Genomic DNA, 20687 nt, shown 5'->3' on the forward strand with positions numbered 1-20687 from the left:
TAATAAATATTAACAAGTACATTACATACTCGCTAATAATGGTCTTATTGGAGATTCAATTACCTTTCAAATAACCCTAGATAATTTGCCACATCATGGATACTTTTTTTTTATTTATAAAAGGCTTCACAACCTTTTTTTCTTGCTTTTTTCGATAGTATATTTTTTAGGTGAATTGTTAGATATTTTTAATGGTAACACATTTTAAAATCGTAATATTTTAATCCTGGTGATATATTACTATTATATAATTTCGATTACTTTGAATCAATTTATTGTAAATTGAATTTGTTGGAAAGTAATGATTATTTATTTAATTTTGATGAGTCTATTAATGAGCGATTGCAAAATTAATCATTATTAAAAATCCTCGTGTGAAAGTATGAACCCGCTCATTTATTCTAGTTGGTATCAGAGTATGGTCGATTTACTGGGAGAATGGGTTGATTCGGAGTATAAAAAATTAAAAGCAATATTAATTTAACTCATGTATTACCAAATTAAAAACAGAAACAAGCTGTTCTTACTTTTAAAACAATTCTCAGGCCACTGCAGATGTACGGCTGTTAAGTCTGGGGAGCGGCATCCTTTACGAAAAGGAAAAAATGACAATATTTTCAAAATGCAGATCTTAGAATCGCTTAGTTTGAAAAAAAAAATAGCCAATTACATCGGGAATTATAAATGGAGTCGATATAGGATTACATAAAAAAAACGGTTCATGAAGTTCCACTCCTATTTACCTAAAGTTAAAGGAGCAGTGACCTACAACTTGGGAAACCCAACCTCAACTCGAATGCTAAAGGGCAGGCTGCTGCAGGACATTCGGTTATAAATCCTATATTTATCAATTCTATTATTGACTTTACTTCTCTTTTATTTATTTTTGTTTTGTTCACCTTTTTTCAATTTATCTTTTTTTTTCATTAGGAGGCAATTTTTGTTATGTTAGGTCTAGGAACGTATTTTTTGTTATTAACCCTACTTTTCTCTCTTATTAAGATTTATTATTTTTATCTATTTATTTTATCTTATTTTTTTTTAAATTTATAACATTGTATATAGTTAGGGGTGGTAAATAAATAAATATATAACTCATATATTAGCAATAGCAGTAGCGAAAGATATCGGCTTACAAGTAAAATCAATTACATGATTGTAAGCATTTTTTTCCTACTTACACTATATTGAAAAAAAAAATAATACAATCTGAACTACAGAATGAATGTAAATTACAGTTATACAATTTGAGCAACGAATGGTACAATTATATGGACAGTTGTAAAATGGGGGTAAGTCCAACGTTAAACGGACAGGGGTTCCCTCCTAAAATAATAATGTATTTAAATAAATTACTCAGTTTAAGTTTATATATAACTTTTCAGTTTTTAATCGCAATAACAAAGACAATTTTTTTAAATAGAATTAATGTTTTCCTAGCACTTCATTTATTTTTATTTCATTTTCACTGCAGATTAATGCCACGAATCATGATTTAAGTTAAATTAAATTATTTATGCGATCTTCTGCTGTATAACTAAATCTGATCTCGTATAAGTCGTCGTAAAGATCAAGCTGATGCATTAATAATAAATGAGAGGAGATAACATTATTTACAGAGCACTCTCATTGGAATTGAACGACTCAATATTACAATCACAACATATTAACAAATCATTATATTCTTTTTTATAGTTTATGTTCTTCTGGTCTCCTTGAAAGTCAAAATGCTTTTGTTTGATATCTAGCATTTTTTTTTCTTAGGTTATAAGTCTCATTTTGTGACGGAGCTCTGCTGCCGTTTTTCTATTTTTTTTTTTTTTTTGATCAGTTGTTTACCAATGTAAACATTACTAGTAATGCTGCCTATTAGCATATTTTCGGGTATTTTTCACCTTAGCGGGTAATTGTGGAGTATTTAGGGAAAAATGGGTTTAGGTTATATATAGTTGTGATATTGAATTTTATGATAATATTGGTGTTTGATATTGATAATAATAATTATAGATATTGAAGTTTAGAGATCTCTCTAAAAGAATGATAGTGGTCATTTACAAAACCATCGCAAGGCCAGTAGTGATCTATGGGGGAGAAACATGGCCCTTGACAAAAAAAGATATTCAAAAAACTGATATACAACTCCTGGGGGAGAACGGTATTGAGAAGGATATGGAGAGGAGTCTCACAGAATGGAGTTTGGAGAAGAAGGAGCAGAGAGAACTGTTCGGGGAACCCTGCATCATGGCTGTAATCAAAATAGCAAGATTAAGATCGTTAGGACACGTTGAAAGGATGCCCGATGAAAGGTTACCCAAAAAGAAGATTTGTGGCAAGCCAGATGGAAAACGGAAAAGAGGACGTCCGTGGATCAGATGGTTGGACGATGTGGAGTAGGATTTGAAGCTTTTGAAGGTTGGTAGATGGAAGAAGAAAGCAAGTTGCATATGCCTGGGCCATAATAATAATAATTATAGATCTGGGAGTGAAGTGTCGCACTTGTCTATTACCTAGTTTTTTTAGTTAATCATTAGAGATTTTTTTCTATTACCAACAAATTATTATCTTTTCTTAGATATAGAATTTTAGGACATAGGCGTACTTAGGCCATTTGGGGTCCGGGATTGATATATTTTTGAGGCTAGAGTTCGGGTCGGGTTTATATCTAGAAAACGGCGCTGATACAATTTTTTCTTTGAGTTACCGTTTAAAACCATAACTGTTGATGAGATGAATAAAAACTATGAATATCTTAAAAAGTAGGAACAACACAAGAAAACCTAAGAGAACGTCATTTAAAGAAGAGTAAATTTGCTCAAATATGAGCCCTAATATAGTTATTTACGTTAAATAGTTTTCGAAATATAGCTTTTTAAAAAGCAACATTTCATAAAAATGTTGTATGGGACGTACTAAAAGATCAGTAGTTAGTAAATTTATTTTGAAAAATTTATATCTCAAAAACCATTTGACGTACAGATACACAAACCATACGTACGTCTATTAGCACTAAAATAAAAGCTAGTTTAATGAGCTATAAAATAGTTTATGATGTTTATCTTCGTAGGAGTAATAGTTTACATGAAATTTGCTAAAATAAATTGATTTATAGTTGTTCGGACAAATTTTCATTTGCCAAATTTATATTCAAATGTGAATATCATCAAAACTACTACCCCTACGAAGATAAGTGTCATAAACTACTTTATCGTAAGTTAAATTTCCTTTATTTTGAGTGTTGGCAGACATATGTGTGTCTTATGGATCTAGAGATATATTTTTTTAGAAATCCAACATTTTATAAGAACAACTAGAAATTAACATTTTGTGAGTTGATTTTGTCAAATATCATGAAAACTGCTATTCCTACGAAGGTAAAGGTCATAAACCTCTTTATAGTCCATTAAACTAGCTTTAATTTGAATGCTAATAGACATCTGTACGTCACATAGTTCCTGAGATATAGATTTCTCAAAATAAATTAACTAACTAATAATCTTTCAGTTGATTTTTAAGCAATTTTTTTTTTTAAAAGGCTATATCTCGAGAACTGTTGGACGTAAATAGCTCTTTTAGGGCTAATATTTAAGCAAATTTACTCTTCTTTAAATAACGTTCTCTTAGATTTTCTAGTGTTGTTGGTAGTTTTTAAGATATACAGCTCCGACTGAAAAATTAATGTTTTTTTTAAGGTTTTGAAACAGCCGCCATCTTTGAATCCCCCTACCTATACTTGCCAGACACATCAATTATTACTAGTAATTATACCTAGTTTTATCTAGTTTAGTTTAATCGAAAATTGGGGTGAGATAACTGCCTTTTTTTTGTTCCCGGCTCTTGTACTATTTGGTAAGGTTGATATGTTGCGACAGTAGACTGTGAAGAGGTACACATCTGACAGTTAATACAACTGTTAGTCCACTAACATTACTTCTTCTATCAACTATCAGCCCAGCTCGTTAATATTCTCACGGCAGTAAACTGTCATGACTGTAACTATCTAACAGTTATAACATGGCAGTGGCTAATACATTTGTCACAATAATTAAAACCGCACGATTGTTTGCTGGCGTATAGATGTGATAGTTAACATGACATTTGGTTCACTTACATTACTTATAATATCGACTATCACGGCAGAGCTAATGCGACAGAACAATCATACAGCTACAGTTATAACGATTCTCCAAGAGCGTGTTAAGTGGCGGGTATTTGTTGGGTAAAACGGCTATTTTCAAGTCGCTAAGCGGGTATTTTTTGGTCGAGTGAATTGGTACCACTGATTACTACATTTTCCATCTGTGGTAATCTTCCCTCGAGTATTGTTCTGCCCGTAAAGACTCTTACGATAGATTTTGCAAAGCCAAACCACATTCTTTGAAGGGAATTTTATCTACTTTACAAGGTAAAAAAAAAATAACATTTTTTTTTTTTTAATAATTTATTTATTGTTATTTACAACTGTATAAAAATGTATACAACAAGTAAATTTGCTGTAGGTGACATAATGACATGAGACACATATGTGGAGGATCTATCCATTAATAGAACTGCAATAACATTTCTAGAGGAGAAGATCTTGAGGCCATCTTCTTTTCAGACGCCTAGGAGGATTATTAGGTAATGAAGGAGAAGCCAGGTTAGAAACAAGTGAATTTGGGTGGTTGGGAAGTTCATCATTGAAGGAATGGTATCTGGTTCTGGCCAAATCGGCAACATAAGGAACATTGAGGTCCTGATGGATGACTTGATTTGTGATAAAGTCAGCAGCATTAAGGATTTTAAGAAGGAATTTAGATAGTAAGGATTGAATTCGGGAGGAATCCAACACTAAAGAGCAATTTTTTCCTTTTCTCATACTCATATGATCTGTTGAGGTCTACTATCATTTAAATAACTCTCACTATATATTTTAAACATAACTTACTAGCTACTAAGACAGGTTCTTCTGTTGTTCCAGGCGATCCCTGCTGTTCCTGTAGTTCCAGTAGTTCCAGCAGCACCTGCGGGTCCTCCGATAGTAGCTCCTGCGCCTCCTATCGCGGCCGCTTACAACGAGGACAACTTCTACGCCCCCATCCTCAAGAGGCTGGACAGGGTCTTCGCGGAACTGGGCTTCACAGACGAGCCTTGCAAAGAGAGGTTGGTCTGTAGCATGTACAAGGCCCCGGCGAGGTTCAGCCCGCACAGTAATCTAGTCTCTGCCGAGATATCGAGGTAAGTCTTGTCGATATATCGATTACTATTAGAAGTTAAAAAGGCAAGATATACAACGAGACAAAAATCATTAATCTGATATATAAAAGTCATTATTTGTTTGACCGTACCTTAAGTACGGTACGGCAGCACCGTTCATTCAAATGTTGAAAATTTGTTTATTTCTTTTCATCATTGAGTTTACCCATTTGATTTCATCCTAAAAACCAATTTTATTTATTTTATTTCTAAATTTTCTCTATTCTTTATTATTTTATTTTTTTTTTATTGTTAACATAGCCCAAATAAATGTTCATTACAATTTTTTTCTTTGGAGCCTCCTAAAAAAATACAACCTAGATTTGCGATGGCTTAAACAACCCCATTGGTCATTAGTTGTCACCTCTGTTCTGTGATTTACTATTACTATAGGACTGGAAATTTACACCGGTGTTTTTTCTACGTTTATTTATCAATGGTATCCTTTTGACAGTTCTTATCCGTGGAGTAGTGAGCTATGTTGTTTATGTTGTGATCTATGCTTGGTAATTTAGCAATAATTATTAAATTTAGGGATGTAGATAGCTTAATTGGATACAATTGAATGTTTGATACAAATCAATATATTGTATAATATGCAATGATTTAATCAATTGCTTATTATATCTGTTTAGTTGATAGTGGTAAATAATATTATATAATAACAATATATGGTAAAAATATAAATAACTTCAACACGACTCAACCAATCTTCACGCAGCTTGACAGTTGTTAAGAACTTTATAAAGTGCACTAAAGGGCACAAACCAGATCTAGTTAAACAAATTACTATTTAAAACCAATATTTCGCTCTTATAAACTAAGAGCAAATATATCTAGACGGTGGTAATATACGTTGGTAAAAGCAAAAATTCAGCTCTCATACTTCTTACAGATGTATTAAAGTAGAAATAGGAAAAAAGTATAGGAGTGAAGATCGACTATATGAACAATGGACACCGGGAAAAATTTCATTTTTCATGAATTAAACTTTTTGTCCGAACAACAAGAAATCAACATTTTGTGAATTTATTTTGTCAAATATCATGAATATTAATACTCCAACGAAGAAAACGTCATAAACAACTGTATAGTGAATTAAATTAGCTTTCACAGACATCTTTATGTTAAATGGTTTTTGAGTTCTTACGTATTAACGTCACCGCAGCAAAAATTCTGCCAATGCGTTGGCGTAGATCGGTCAACACCTAAGTTTTTGTAGAATATAAAAATCTTTATGTAAAATCAAAACATTTTATTTATGTAAAGTAGTCAATCAGATTTCGGTGGAAAATGCTCCGATATGGAATTTAATATAGATTCAACAGTCTCTATTTTCTTTCACCTGATGCTATCGCCATATGAACATTGATAAATAAGATTTCAAATGATGTCTCACCGTTCCCCTGTTTCTTCTTGCTCCATTAAGCACTACCCCACATTCTCTCAACTGTTTCTGTAAGAACTCCTGTAGCAGACTCAATCAAATTGTATTTATAATTAACCTTAGCATGTAGAAATCCTTCTTTAATTATTTTATTTGTTTGCTAACCTTTCCGACCGTCAGATTAAATTGTGCTACCATCTGCAATGTTTTCAATAATTTTATCAAGAAGGCTAGAGCCAGTTCTATTAGGAACAGTGGCAACAAACGAATCTTTTGTTTCTCTACTGATATGTATGAGAGGCACTAGCTGGAATTTTTTAACTTAAAATAATTTCTTTTGTCGGCATGCCAAAGATACCGCCGGACCTATGCAAATATCCGTCGGCAACAGATCTAAAGAAATGTACAGAGGTATATAGATAACAGAGAGTATGCACCCTCTGGGAACGGTTGTCCGTGTAGGCAGAGATAAACGAACAAACAGCCCTTATCTTGCACGTGGCCAGTTTAGACATTAGAAAGTACAGAGAAATAGCCGCCGTAATGGAAAACAAATAAACACCCCTTATCTCACACGGGCCTCTCTAAAAACCTCGGGAAACATAAAGTAAGCCGCCAGAAGCCGGCTTTCTTCAAAGAAGAAACTTATAAAGATGAAAGGTAGGAAAAAGACCGACTTTCGTCGAAGGTCATTGGACCTTCTCACCCCCTCTGAAAATAGAGGAACCAATCAGAGGACAGAAATCAAAAGAAGGAGGAGTCAGAAGGAGAGGTGAGAAAATGAACAAAAAGGGCAAGAGGAACACGGTTGAGGACAGTCGGAGTTGAGGAGAGTTCGTAGGAGCCCGGAATTGAAGACAGTTGGAGGGAATCTGAGAGAGAAGGACAGTTGAAGAGAGTTAGGAGGAGTGCTGACGGAGGAGAACAGGCTTGTAGGAAGTCTGACGGAAGGACAGGCTGAGAGAGTCTGGGACAGAAGGGGAGGACTGGGAGTTGGACACAGAGGAAGACAGTCTGGAAGATCAGCGGCAGCCGGGAGGCGAATATGGACGCTCTTCCGTGACAACCGCCAAGCCGACCGATGTACCGAAACAAGTAAGACCTTTTCTGATATAATTAGAATGGCAGTAGTAGAATTAATAACTTAGAGTCAGTATAAATATCAAAGATCCCAACTGGTACTTCTCAATTCATAATCTTATAATTAAAGTATAAGGAAACAAGTTTGCCATGCTCTCTCATAATAGTATTCTTGATAATGAATATATAATTGTAAATATAAAAGATGTAACAAAGACTTTACTTTATAATTAATAATCCCTGCATGCCACCTCATATATAATAGCATAGTAAATTGGTGAACACGATACCGTTGGAAAGGAACTCCAATCATTAATTATGATATTCATATCTAGCATACTACGGCGAGGGGGTCTAGATGGTGTCTAGTGTTTGAATTAAATATAGCGCATCCCTTTTCAGTCAGTTCCCATCAGGAACCGATAGAGATACATAATACAAATTAATATAAATACATAATATAAATATATGTTATAAATAAATAATATAAATACATTAATATATGAATAAATTTCAATATAATACCTGTACGGGGAACCCCTAGTCGGGCTTAGAAACCCCGAAGCCCCGTACACGTCACTACATATACCACCAAACGTCCACTGTTCGGGTAATACTCGACCACAATTATTTTTATGTTTAGTAAACAAACTTGCATCAATTTCCACAATGCAATTAGGCTCACCTATATTCTTGTTTAATTTATTTTCCATATCCAAGATACATAATTCACACATGTAATCATTCCAGGCTATAACACTTTTATCCGATAAATCAAGCTGCTTTTCACAAAATTTAACCGATGTCAGCTCCTCTGTCCAACAGCATATGAATCTTAAAGCTGAACAAAATGGAATTCTGCTCAACTTAAACGAGGTGTCTTTTCTAAGTCCCACTTGCTGTGTGTACTTTCATGTCTTGAGAATTGCTACATGTACGTTTTTAGGTAAAATATTTCGCTCCTGAAGAAATAAAATTTCATTTTGTTCTATTTTTGGCAAATCCCAAATACGCATTTTCATAGCACTAAAAAATTGGGTCAAAATCAGCAAACAACAAGGAACAAAGACAATTTCGTGCGAGTACGAATAAGAAGATTGCTGTGTGCAAACAACTGCGGTGGCGTTAATAAGTAAGAAGCGGTTTTTGAGATATATTTTTCTCAAAATAAATTCACTAACTACTGATGTTCAGTGCGTTTTATATGAAATGTTGCAATTTAAGCTATATCTCGGGAACTATTGAACTTAATTAAATAGCTCTTAATTAGGGCTCGTTTTTTAACAAATTTACTCAACTTTAATTAATGTTATCTGCTAATGCATCACAAACTCTACAGACACATATAACATCCATTGAAGAATGGTGTTAAAACTGAAGAATCAAAATAAATCCTGACAAATCCCACCAGATCACCTTTATTCTGCGTCGTAAACCCTCCTGTCCTGCAGTATCCTTTTTAAATACTCCACTAACGCCTGTTGAACAGATTCGATACTTAGGTCTCTTGACAAGAGACTTACTTGGAATCAACATATAAAACTGAAACGACAAGAAACTGCTCGTAAATTTCGATTGCTACAACAACTACTTGACAAACGCTCTAAACTTCCCATTCACTATAAAAAATTATGATACAATATGGGTAAATAGACCAATTCGGACATATGGAATTGACTTTGGGGCTCTACCAAACCATCAAACTCCTCCCGCTTCCAATCTTTGCAATCCAAAATCCTTGATGTTCCTTATTACGTTACAAATAAACTCATCCACAAAGACCTTAACATCCCATTCGTTGAAGATTTTACCCAAAACAGATATGCGTCTTTTCATTCCAAACTCCTTACCCATCCATAAATTCTTAATCTCTCATCTTTAACAATCCATGATAATCCTCTGAGGCTTCTGAAAAGAAGATGGTCACGGACCTTCTAATTGAAATGAATGCTTATAGTACCACCAATGGGTGGTTCCTTCACAAGATTTTCAAATGTTTGAAATAAATTCATCAAATTTACTTATTGTATTTATAATTTTGTATAGTTGTAAATGACATTAAATAAATAAAAAAAATAACAATATTCTCTTACGTTTTCTAGTTTTGTTGGTAGTTTTCAAGATATTGACCCCGAATAAAAAATTAACTTTTAAAATTTTTTTATCTTTTGAAACAACCACCATTTTTTATCCCCCCCCCCCGCATCTATAATTGGCAGATACATCAATTTTGACTAGTAAGTATAATTAAAGGTAGTAAGTTATAATTAAAGTAAACAAATATAACTGGGTGAAATAACTGCCTTTTTTTCAAAACACAAATAGGCAAAAACTTATTTATTAGTTATTTTCTAATCACTCTCAAATTCCTTCTATTCATTGTGGTTATGTTATTTTTTGTTCTTGGTGTTTTAGAATTCTGGCCAAAACGTCAGCACTAATAAATAAGTTTTTACTTATTTGTGTTCTGATCGCACCTCCCTCCTCCCCCCTCCCTGACCATCTTCTCCTCATTAAAAAATAAATTTACATTTGAGAAGTTGTTGCACTAAAATCCGTGACATTTGCACATGCACCATTGTGGACAAAGTTATGACATCAATCAGGAATGATCTCGAGAAATAGATCGAGTTCAGTGGATCAGTGTTGGCTAAACGATCAACCTACTTTTGGCTCATCTTATAAGGCGATCGGAAGAAGTTAATTTTAGTTATTATTATGAGGCAATCTTCCAGTTTTCTCCAATCTCGCGAAACCGGAATTCATGATACAGATTCTTTCGAGTAGCACTCAAACCCATGGGCGTAAGCAGGATTTTGCCAAGGAGGAGCAGACCTCAGCCCATTACACACATATATATAGTCCATTCTGAACATTGGATAAATAAAATATATGTTTCCACATCATTTCAAGTAATGCTACCACCATTTTATTTCTACTTCATAAAATTCATTACTTTTAATTTTTTTTTTTTTTTTTTCGTAACCTCCTTTATTTTTAAATTCGTACAATAAATACATAAGGAAATGATAAATGTATACTAGTGAAATATTGCCTTGGATTGTGGCATTATAAGGTTTGTTGCAGGTTCCAATTAAGGTAGTTAAGATCATGTAGCTTACATTATTATTGGAACTAGAAAATTTGTATTACCTATAATCACAATAAATTATTGTAAATGAAAACTTAAAAGTCGAGCATAAACTTAATTATTGTACATAAATACACACAAAAATATAAGAACTGATGGAAGAGGTTTGTAATGAGAGCATCAGCCTTCGGCGAATCGGGGGAGGAGCAGGGTGAGCATATAAGAAGACATTGACTTTCAATTTATTTGGGCACATCCAGGAGGTCTCTGCAAGAGCTTATCCAGAATCAAAACTAGGGAGAGGGCGAGCCATAGTCAATAGGGGGGGGCAAGCCATAGTCGATCAGGGGGCAAGCCATAGTCAATTGGAGGGGCAAGCCATAGTCAATAGGGGGGGCAAGCCATAGTCGATCAGGGGGGCAAGCCATAGTCAATTGGATCAGGGGGCAAGCCATAGTCAATTGGAGGGGCAAGCCATAGTCAATAGGGGGGGCAAGCCATAGTCGATCAGGGGGCAAGCCATAGTCAATTGGGGGGGCAAGCCATAGTCAATAAGGGGGGGGGGCAAGCCATAGTTAATCAGGAGGCAAGCCATAGTCGATCAGGGGGCAAGCCATAGTCAATCGGGGGGGCAAGCCATAGTCGATCAGGGGGCAAGCCATAGTCATTAGGGAGGGGCAACCATAGTCAATAGGGGGAAGCCATAGTCAATAAGGAGGGCAAGCCATAGTCAATCAGGGGGGCAAGCCATAGTCAATCAGGGGGGCAAGCCATAGTCAATAAGGGGGGGCAAGTAATAGTCAATCAGGTTGTGACATTTCAGCACGGAACAGAAGAATGAAACCAAAATTTTAAGAACATTATATATAATTGTCACGATGCTTTATTAGTATTACAATTAGTATTTGGTTAAAAAAAATTTTTTTTATTCAATTAATAACTTTGTTCACTCTTGGAGGGGGGGCAGTTGCCCCCTCCTACATCCCTCTGGGTACGTCCGTAGATCTCTGTGTGCTTTATCGATAACATATACAATGATTTGGTATTTATAGAATCTAATACAGTTTTATATACATTTTTTCCTTTTCTGGATTGGCTAAGACATCAACAGATCTTGTAGATCTTTTGGCTGCCCGAACCAGCCTTCTCCACGCTTGCCTGTTTTGGGCTACTGCCTTTCAGTTTGCTGCTCTTTCGCATCTTTGTTGATTCTGTCTATCCGTCTGGTTTTTGGCCCCCCACGTAGTCTCTTGCCAACTATACTGGCATTTAGTGTAGTGTAGAGGCATCCTGATGGATTGCTTCGAGCCACATGTCCCGCCTCCTTTTAGCCATTCCGCTAATTTTAGCCTCCTTGCCTTCATATCATGAGATATTGACTGACCAGTCCCTGCACGTAGTTAACTGTTTGTTCTTCTCTTCCACGAGTTAAGGCTCAGATCCCCGAACTCTCCTGTAATTGTACAGAGCAGTTTACGTTCAAATCTCTGCTTCTACTTTCTAGGGTACCTGTTAGAGCCCCGGTCTCGCAGCCGTACACCAGAGCTGGCTTTGTCATGGCATTGTACACCCTTAGCTTCAGAGTCTTCGAGATTTTTCAGCATTGAAGTATTCTTGACAGAGAAAAGAAATCTCTGTTCGTGCTTGTTATACACTGGTCTATTTCAGTCCGTTAATCTTTTATCGATGTTATTATGGAGCCTAAGTATTTTGAATTTTTTACTTTTGGAAACGATTTGCCGTCCACGCAGAATATGTCGTTAGGGCAGGTTGTTCGGCTTACGATCATACACTATTATAGTTTATATATCATATTCAACCTATACGTTTTAAATAGTAATTTATATTTCATATGAATATATATTTATATTTCATTTGAATATATATTTATATTTATGTAACTTATTACTTAAATGTATATGTAACTAGGTTTATCCCGTATAAATAAGCAATTATATAACATAACATTAAGTGAATTATCTGATTGAACAATTATATTTTCTAGGGATCCTTCTGAGCTTCAGAAGCCAGTCTTTTCAAACCCAGCAGTGATAAGATTCTTCAGGTACGTCGAAGCGGCGCGGTCGGGCCAAGAAGGGAAAGATTGCTTAGCTCTATTCCCCGCCTGTCCGCTTCTAACGGAATAATGGCGCCCCAACCGCCTAGGCCAGAGGCCACTTGGAAACCCAGGTTAGTATTTGTGCCTTCATTTATAAAAAAATATTTGTAGTAATAATAATATTCTTTATTAAATTTTGAGGAGAGCGAGATGGCTAAGTGAATAAGGCGCTGTGCTACTAATTCTAAGTATCTGGGTTCGAATCCGGTAGTGGCAGATTATTATTCTGTTATTGTAGCCGTGAGTCTTCCCTGTGGCTCCTGGGGCACTGACTAAAAAGTTGATACCCATAATTGGGGGGAAATCTGATGGTTATGCGTGATCTTGAACAAATCACCTCTATAAAAACAGTACTTGATGGTACAGTCCATGATGGTCTGTCCCTCCAAACCCAATTCAGACAACACAATCTTTCCTTAGTGTAAGAGGGCACGTTTCACATCCATAAACAACAGTGGAAAGGACAATAGTTTTATAAATTCTAACTTCTAAGTTTTTGGATAGAAGGCGCAAGCTAAGCAATTTCGAAATTGAAAAATAATAACTTGTACTTTGTACTCTGTATATTTATGAACTAATACTATTAGGCTTCATTATGAAACAGGGCCTTAATATTTAATTGTTTACTGATGTAATGAAATAATTATTCAAATAATAAACAATCGTGTAATACTTTGCAGTGTTTTCAAAAGACAAAGGGTAAAAGAGTAAAAAAGTTTCATGTGATCTAACCTTCTGCAAGAGAAAGACAAAAACTTTATTAAAAAAAAAAAGTTGTACTGCCTAAAAAAAGTGGGTTGCTAGTTACACAGCATACTTCTTAAATATAGTTAGACAACTTTCTTTTAACTTATAAAATATAGACATAGTAAACTTATAATAGTAATATATGTTTGTTTTTGTATTATCATTTTGTGATTTTTTTGATTTTTTTCTATCTATATCTTTTTTTTTTATTAATCTTCTTTTTTTTTTCACATTTTCTCTCTTAGACCAATATATCTTTCCTCTTCCTTTTCACTTTTACCCCTCTTTAGCATACATAAAAAAAAAAAAAAGTATAAAGTATAAATGATAAAACTTTTAAATAAATAACAATATAAACAAGTTATCTATTATATTATATATATATAAAATAATAGATAAAAAAAAATTAAAATCTTTACCGCTGCAATCCATGAAGGGTCAGGGGTTCAGTTCTTTGTAAGGAAGTACTGTTACTAGACCAACCATTGTGCAAGGAGGTGATTTGATCAGAATCATGCTCGACCGCCAGATTTTTACCCAATTTAGGAGGCTGGGTGGACCCCAGGAGGGCTCCAGAACCCACAGGAATTTATATATAATAGGAGTCAAAAGTATCAAAAGTGGAGTATAAGTCCACAGGAGTTAACTTGTATAATTTAATAGATAAATGCAGTAATATAAAAAAAAACAATAAACATATATAAAAACCATTAAATTTTAAAAATAAATACAAAAAAAATAAAAATTATTGTAATTTACAAATTTAGTATAATGTTATTTTTTTATTTTCCAGATGGAGCTACGCCTCCTCCACAGACTCCTCATTACTTGCAGTTTCTTCATCTTTCAACATTAATAGGATCATGTGTTTTGCGGTTGTACTTTGTGTTTTAATATTTGGTCTTGGAATAGCCCTGGCCTTTATATTCAACAACAAGGAAACAATTCATCATGAAATACAACCTTTAAATCAAACCGATAACACAAAATATGTTTTACTGCCGTCAGCCAGTTGAGCTCAAATCTTCTCCTGTATATATAATCCTCAATGACAAACCGATCAATCTGTAAATACAATTTTATCTTTTTTAACATTTTGAATACGAATGTTACTGTAAAGATATTAATTTCATGATTTAATATTAGATATTTAATTATGTTTTATTTATTTATTTATTATCTAGCATGTCAAGTATTTTCAATCCAATCAAATGTTAGACAAAATCTAAAATCCATTAAGTAATTGGAATTGGGAATAAGTCCCAGAATTTTTTACTGAATGTCTTACAAATTAGTTAATTCTAAGACTAACAATGCTTACATTTTTATGAAATAAGACAAAGTTAAATCCCTTTACTTTAGTGTAGTTATACTCTAAAAGGTACCAAAAAATATGGTTATTCAATATTATCTGTTTTAGTTTTGGATCATCTGATAATCTATATTTCAAAATAAATATCAAGAGTAAATAGAAACAAGGTTCGAATAAATCACAACCTAAATTCCAAAATCTAACTAGACTTTTTATCTGAAGTAAAATTTTTTGTAAAGCTCAAAGTTTAATTCAACTATCATATATAGGTAGTTTGAAGAACTACCCAGTCCTTTGAAAATTCACTAATGAAAGTACTGTTTTAGTTCTTAAAAACTACCAACAGGAAATAAAAGTATCAAATTTCGAGGTTTAATCAAAACTTTACTGTGGATTAAAAAATATTGTTAAAAGGTTTTAGAATCAAGGTTGTGATACGTGAAACCTTTAACTTTGAGTTATTTTGTTTTCATTTTTGCAGTTACCATGTTTTCTGACCAAAATCACTATTCTTAGCAAGCTTCTGGTCTTCGTCGAATTTCTTTAACCTTATGAAACAGAGTAACATACTTTTTCTTATTTAATTTATTACAAATAAACATAAAAACGTATGCATTTACATATAAATTTTTTGTTCTATGAATAAAATTTCATATATGTAAATTTTTCATAAAAATTTATGTTTCCTAGAAAAAGTTCAATACATAGGGATTTTTTATTATGGACGTTCAGCTGAATATTACAATAATCTTAATAATGATACAGACTTGATTATAAAATTTTGTTATTATATAAATTTTATTGAAATTACCAATACTTAGTTGAGATAGAAAACATTATGTTCAAATTGTACATTTTGGTGTCGGGTTTGGGTCATATTGTACATAATATGTACAATACAGTGTATGTATAGTTTGTACAATAAAATCAGTAACTTATTTACAAACAAAAACACTTATAACAATTAGGTTATACTGTTTATAATAAAAATACCATGAAGTCAATAATATGGACTGATAAATGGATATTTGTACGTAAAGTCAGTAAATGTAATTTATTAGTTAAATGTATGAATGTGTGCGAGTTTGGGACGTAATTGTAAAAACTGAACAACTGTTAAACTTGCATTTTTTTAAAATGTCAAGTATGAGTGTATTTATTGAGAGAATGTGAAATGTTTATTAAAAATCATATGCTCAATGTTGTTTTCTTTTTAAGTTACAGTTTTGAATGGGTGAGGAAACATGTATCTTTGTATATAAACTTTATTTCAGTAAATAAATTATATTAATAATGCCAATGTATTTTTTTTTATAACCCTTTTAAATATACTTTAATGCTATTATTCCATTTTGATTGATATAATATAATCTACGACACTCAGGGTAATAAAATAAAAATATAAAATGGAATATATTGTGGAGAGAGTGGACAATACATCAAAGAAAGTATCTATCACCATAGTTATGACTGTAAAAATCAAGATAACCCTAAATATAAAAAAAAACAGCATTGGTATAAAATCATGCAGAAAAAGGGCATTTTTTGTTTCAAAGATGTTAAAATAATGTATAAAGAAAAAAATATTTTTAGAAGAAAACTTTTAGAAGTCATTACAGAAATAGAAAAAAAACTTATAAAACAGATACAAAAAATTCAAATGTAACATATGCTCAACTGTTAATCCAGGAGACTCTTAGCCCTGACCATGTTACTTATACTGGGAAATAAATATCTATATTTTCCTAGTATTTCATCTGTTTTGTTTATACTTTTGTCTACCATCAGTTAACCCTTTGATGTGTTCATTGTCACTTGCTTATGTTACTCCCTTTTTTACGAAGCCACCTCCACGCAACAGTAAGACTGAGCGTTTCTCTCACCAGTGCACTCCTAATGTGACATCCTTTTTTTTCTCACTTCAGTATTTTGTTCACCTGGACACCTGCGTTTCGTTTTTTAAATCATGAGCCGAGGCAAGAAGATCTTAGATTTTTTATGAAATCTCGGTCCTCAGTCCCTGATGGAAGAGCTACAATATACAATTTCAATTTCAAATTGCATTGAAAGTAATTGTAAAGATTTTTTTATCAACGCATCCAATTATATAAAAAGAAAATAGCACAAATCATCTATCATGAGACAAATGCTCACAGAACACCTATTAGGGGACAACAAGTAGGATACTCCTGCCAGGTTTAGATTAAACAAGGAACTCCCCATAAATTTTGAAAAACAGGAATAGTTGAACAATAAATCCTACAAAGAGCACTGTTAACCAATTAAAGGCACGGTTCGAACCAGTAAATGTAAAGAAAGGTATGACGAATATGTTGCTGGACTATAAATGCAAGATAATTTAGGATTTTTTTTTTCTAATTTATGATCTGAAAAGATGTAATAAATTTAGCCTAATTTGGAAAAAACAAAATAGTTTATAACAATGATATAGTTTTCTTAAAATGAATTTGTATAATATAAATTTATTTATTTTAAACATAAAAGTCCCTAAAAAATGAGAATAAGAGAAGAAAACAAATGAGAGAAAGTTTTTTATAATAAGTTACAAGTATTCCTTGTATTGTATCCATAAAACAATATTTTAGTGGTGTGACTAGGGTGAGTGAGGATAACGGCCAATGAATTAGAGCCAGATCATTGCAAAAATGTTGAAAATAATGTAAAACTGTTATAAAAATATTTCTTGTTATATATTTTTAAAATAAAAAATCATGAATTTCATGACGTCCATATGATTTTCCTCAATCAATTTGAGTGATATATATCAATTAAAAATATAAAAGTAAATAAATAATTATAATAAAAATCAAATCAATAACTATAAACCATACATAACACAAAAACTATCTAATGCCGAGTTCTGTATCTCTCTCTGGACTTTTCCTGAGTTTTAGGGCCTCTAATAGTTAGCTGGCTTACCTATAGATGGCAGCATCTCCTTTCTCTCTTGAATTGTTTTCTTAAACTGGAATTCAGGATAAAGTTTCCTCCCTAAACACTTATCACTTGTTAGAATAAAAGGAGAAAAATCAGCTCATAAGTAAACCGCTCATCTTTGGTTTATAAATAATAAAAAGAAGTTAACATGAGTTATTAGATTATTACAAGTTGTTTTAATTTCAGGATAAAATTTAAAAAAGATTATTCTTGTTTATTATTATTGATTATTACAAAGATTATTCTTCAAAATATAGGCTACCATTTTCATTTACTTTAAGCCACCTTTCTGCCAGGAGTTGAATATAATGGTGAAATTATTTCTTGGTTTTCGGGGCAAAAACTCATTTAACATCCTAATAGTGGATTTAACATCCTCATAGTATAAACCTTAATTTCTTTTTTAGAGAAGGAATTAATGAAAAAGATGAGTAATTTCATTTAATATTTTATATTAATTTTTTTATATTTCATTTATTTAAGAAAGATTTCCCTCAATCAAATTCCATTTGCTAATTCTGAAATTATAAAACTGTCAAAAAATTAACCTAAGAAGAGATTAATCTTTCACTTCGAATGTATGAAAATCTGAAAAAAAAAATATGGGTATTTTTTTTGTTCCCAGAATTTATCCGCCGAACCAAAATGTTGTATGTGCCACATTTTCACCTTCTACTTGCACAAATTTCCTCAGCTGCCTCACACTTAATCCTTTTTGCTGTAGTGCATCAGAAGACCACAAATGACAATTTTTCCTCTATTCTTTTTGGTGAAATTTATAAAATGAATTGAAAGGCAGAAACAGTTGGTATACATAATTAAATAGAGGATGAGTCAAAATAAACAACAGTAAATGCATGGTTTGAATCAGAGTTAAATAACGATTAAAATGAAAACAACCATTCTCATTTATCAAACAATATTATGGCCTTAATTGTTTTGAAGATTATGAAGTTTGGGATGTACTATCCATTATGAAATTTTCAAACTTTCAAGGACCGTTCGCTGGAAGATCAAACGCCTAATCAGGCGATGATTAGGCGATTTGATCTTCCAGCGAACAGCCCTGAAGAAGGCTAGAAACTCTAGCCGAAACGTTTGCACATTAAAATAAGTTAATCGAACTTATTTGTGTTTTTCATTGACCGCACCCCCAACCATCTTCTCCTCATTCATCATCCACGGTCAACTATCTCTCATAATTACAATGGGAATCAATTGATGGATTTTAAAAAAAAAAAACATTTAACAAAATTCCATTCCCGGTTACAAGCAGTTAAAGGTGCAATGGCTTACAACGAAGGAAATCCAACTTCATTTCAAAAACTGAAGCCCAGACTGATGTAAGACATTCTGCTGTGAACTCTGCATTAATTTTCTTTTTCTCTAATTATTTTTTCATTACATAAGTCAGCTATTTATTTTATAAATATCAGTTTTTTGTTTGTTAATTTTTTTTTTTGTTTCTTCCATTATTTAATTACGTATTTATTATTATTATTTCTTAGACATAGTATTTGTTTTATTAACTTATTTTCATTAATTAAAATAATTAATTTACATAACCCCCATTACATTATCAATTTTTAATAGAAAATCAATCAATTAATCAAGACCCATTAATTGGTTATCGCGCCAATTGATGATGATAATGTGAGTGCCAGTCATTGGAAAAAAATAAGAACTATTATATTTCTTTGTATATTGTACCTCCAAAATAGATTCATATGAAGCAAATAAAAAATTAAAAAATATCGTTTTTCAGTCCCTCACCATGTACAACCCTTAATAAGGCACTTACAAAATTCTTTTTCGATCTAAAATTGATTGATTTAGTTAGTTATTGTATGACGATTCCATTGAAAAATACGCCTCATTATTTATTGTCGTCAGTAAAAAAAAAAAATAAAACTGTACGTTTTTCACTTCCTCAGTTTAACATTTTTTTAAAACAATAATTAAAATTATTCCTGTGTGGCATACTAGTGAAGGTATTATGCCACTAAGTAATATTAGTAATATTTTTTATTCTGGGACAAGTTCCTTTAGAATAATACTACAGGCATCAACAAGAAGCATTAGTGCCATAAAGTATAATACAAAATAAAAAATAAAAAATAAAAATGAACTTATTGAACATTGTAAAAAATAAAATAATAAACTGGAGAAGAAAAAATACTAAACAACAATATTTAGCAGAATATGTAAAGGACAAAAGAAAAGAAAACAGATAAAACAAAATCATAAGTCATAACTAACTTCTAATAATATAAATGAATAAGGATGAAACATAGATGAACTAAAAATAATTAACAAAATGAAACAATTATTATTTATATACATAATTACAGGTATAAAAGAAAATTGAAAACATCAAAGGTAGACAAATAATTTTAAAATAATAATAAAAAATGGGTAAAAAATAAAATCTTCTAACAAATCATAAATCTTAAGGTCTGATACTACTAGGAGATGATGGTTGGGGGTGCGGTCAAAATGAACCACAAATAAGTTGGTGTAGCTTATTATTTATGTTAGGCACAATTAAATAAGCTACACCAACTTATTTGTGTTTGGCACAATTAAATAAGTTACACCAACTTATTTGTGGTTCATTTTGACCGCACCCCCAACCATAATCTCCTAGTACCTCATCCACGGTCAACTATCTCTCATAATTATTAAGGTCTGATATTCTGATAACAATAAAAGAAAAGAAAAAAATGATTCCATAAGCTTATATGGTATGATACTTATCTAC

The 20687-nt window shown here is 32.4% G+C and overlaps 1 protein-coding gene across 1 annotated transcript in view; it reads left to right on the forward strand.

Annotated features, from left to right (window-relative positions):
* LOC106688054 (uncharacterized) overlaps positions 1-16258 on the forward strand; it is a gene marked incomplete at its 5' end in the record, with an annotated part of 46784 nt that extends 30526 nt beyond the window's left edge. Inside the window, 3 exon segments of the mRNA XM_014432328.3 lie at positions 4958-5214; positions 12796-12980; positions 14450-16258. Coding sequence (XP_014287814.1) covers positions 4958-5214; positions 12796-12937 — 399 coding nt within the window. The 3' untranslated portion in view covers positions 12938-12980; positions 14450-16258.
* Between the last annotated feature and the right edge of the window lie 4429 nt (positions 16259-20687).

The sequence above is a fragment of the Halyomorpha halys genome, unplaced genomic scaffold (genome assembly GCF_000696795.3).
Source record: "Halyomorpha halys isolate HHAL.00 unplaced genomic scaffold, Hhal_1.1 Scaffold1046.1, whole genome shotgun sequence".
Taxonomy (NCBI): domain Eukaryota; kingdom Metazoa; phylum Arthropoda; class Insecta; order Hemiptera; family Pentatomidae; genus Halyomorpha; species Halyomorpha halys.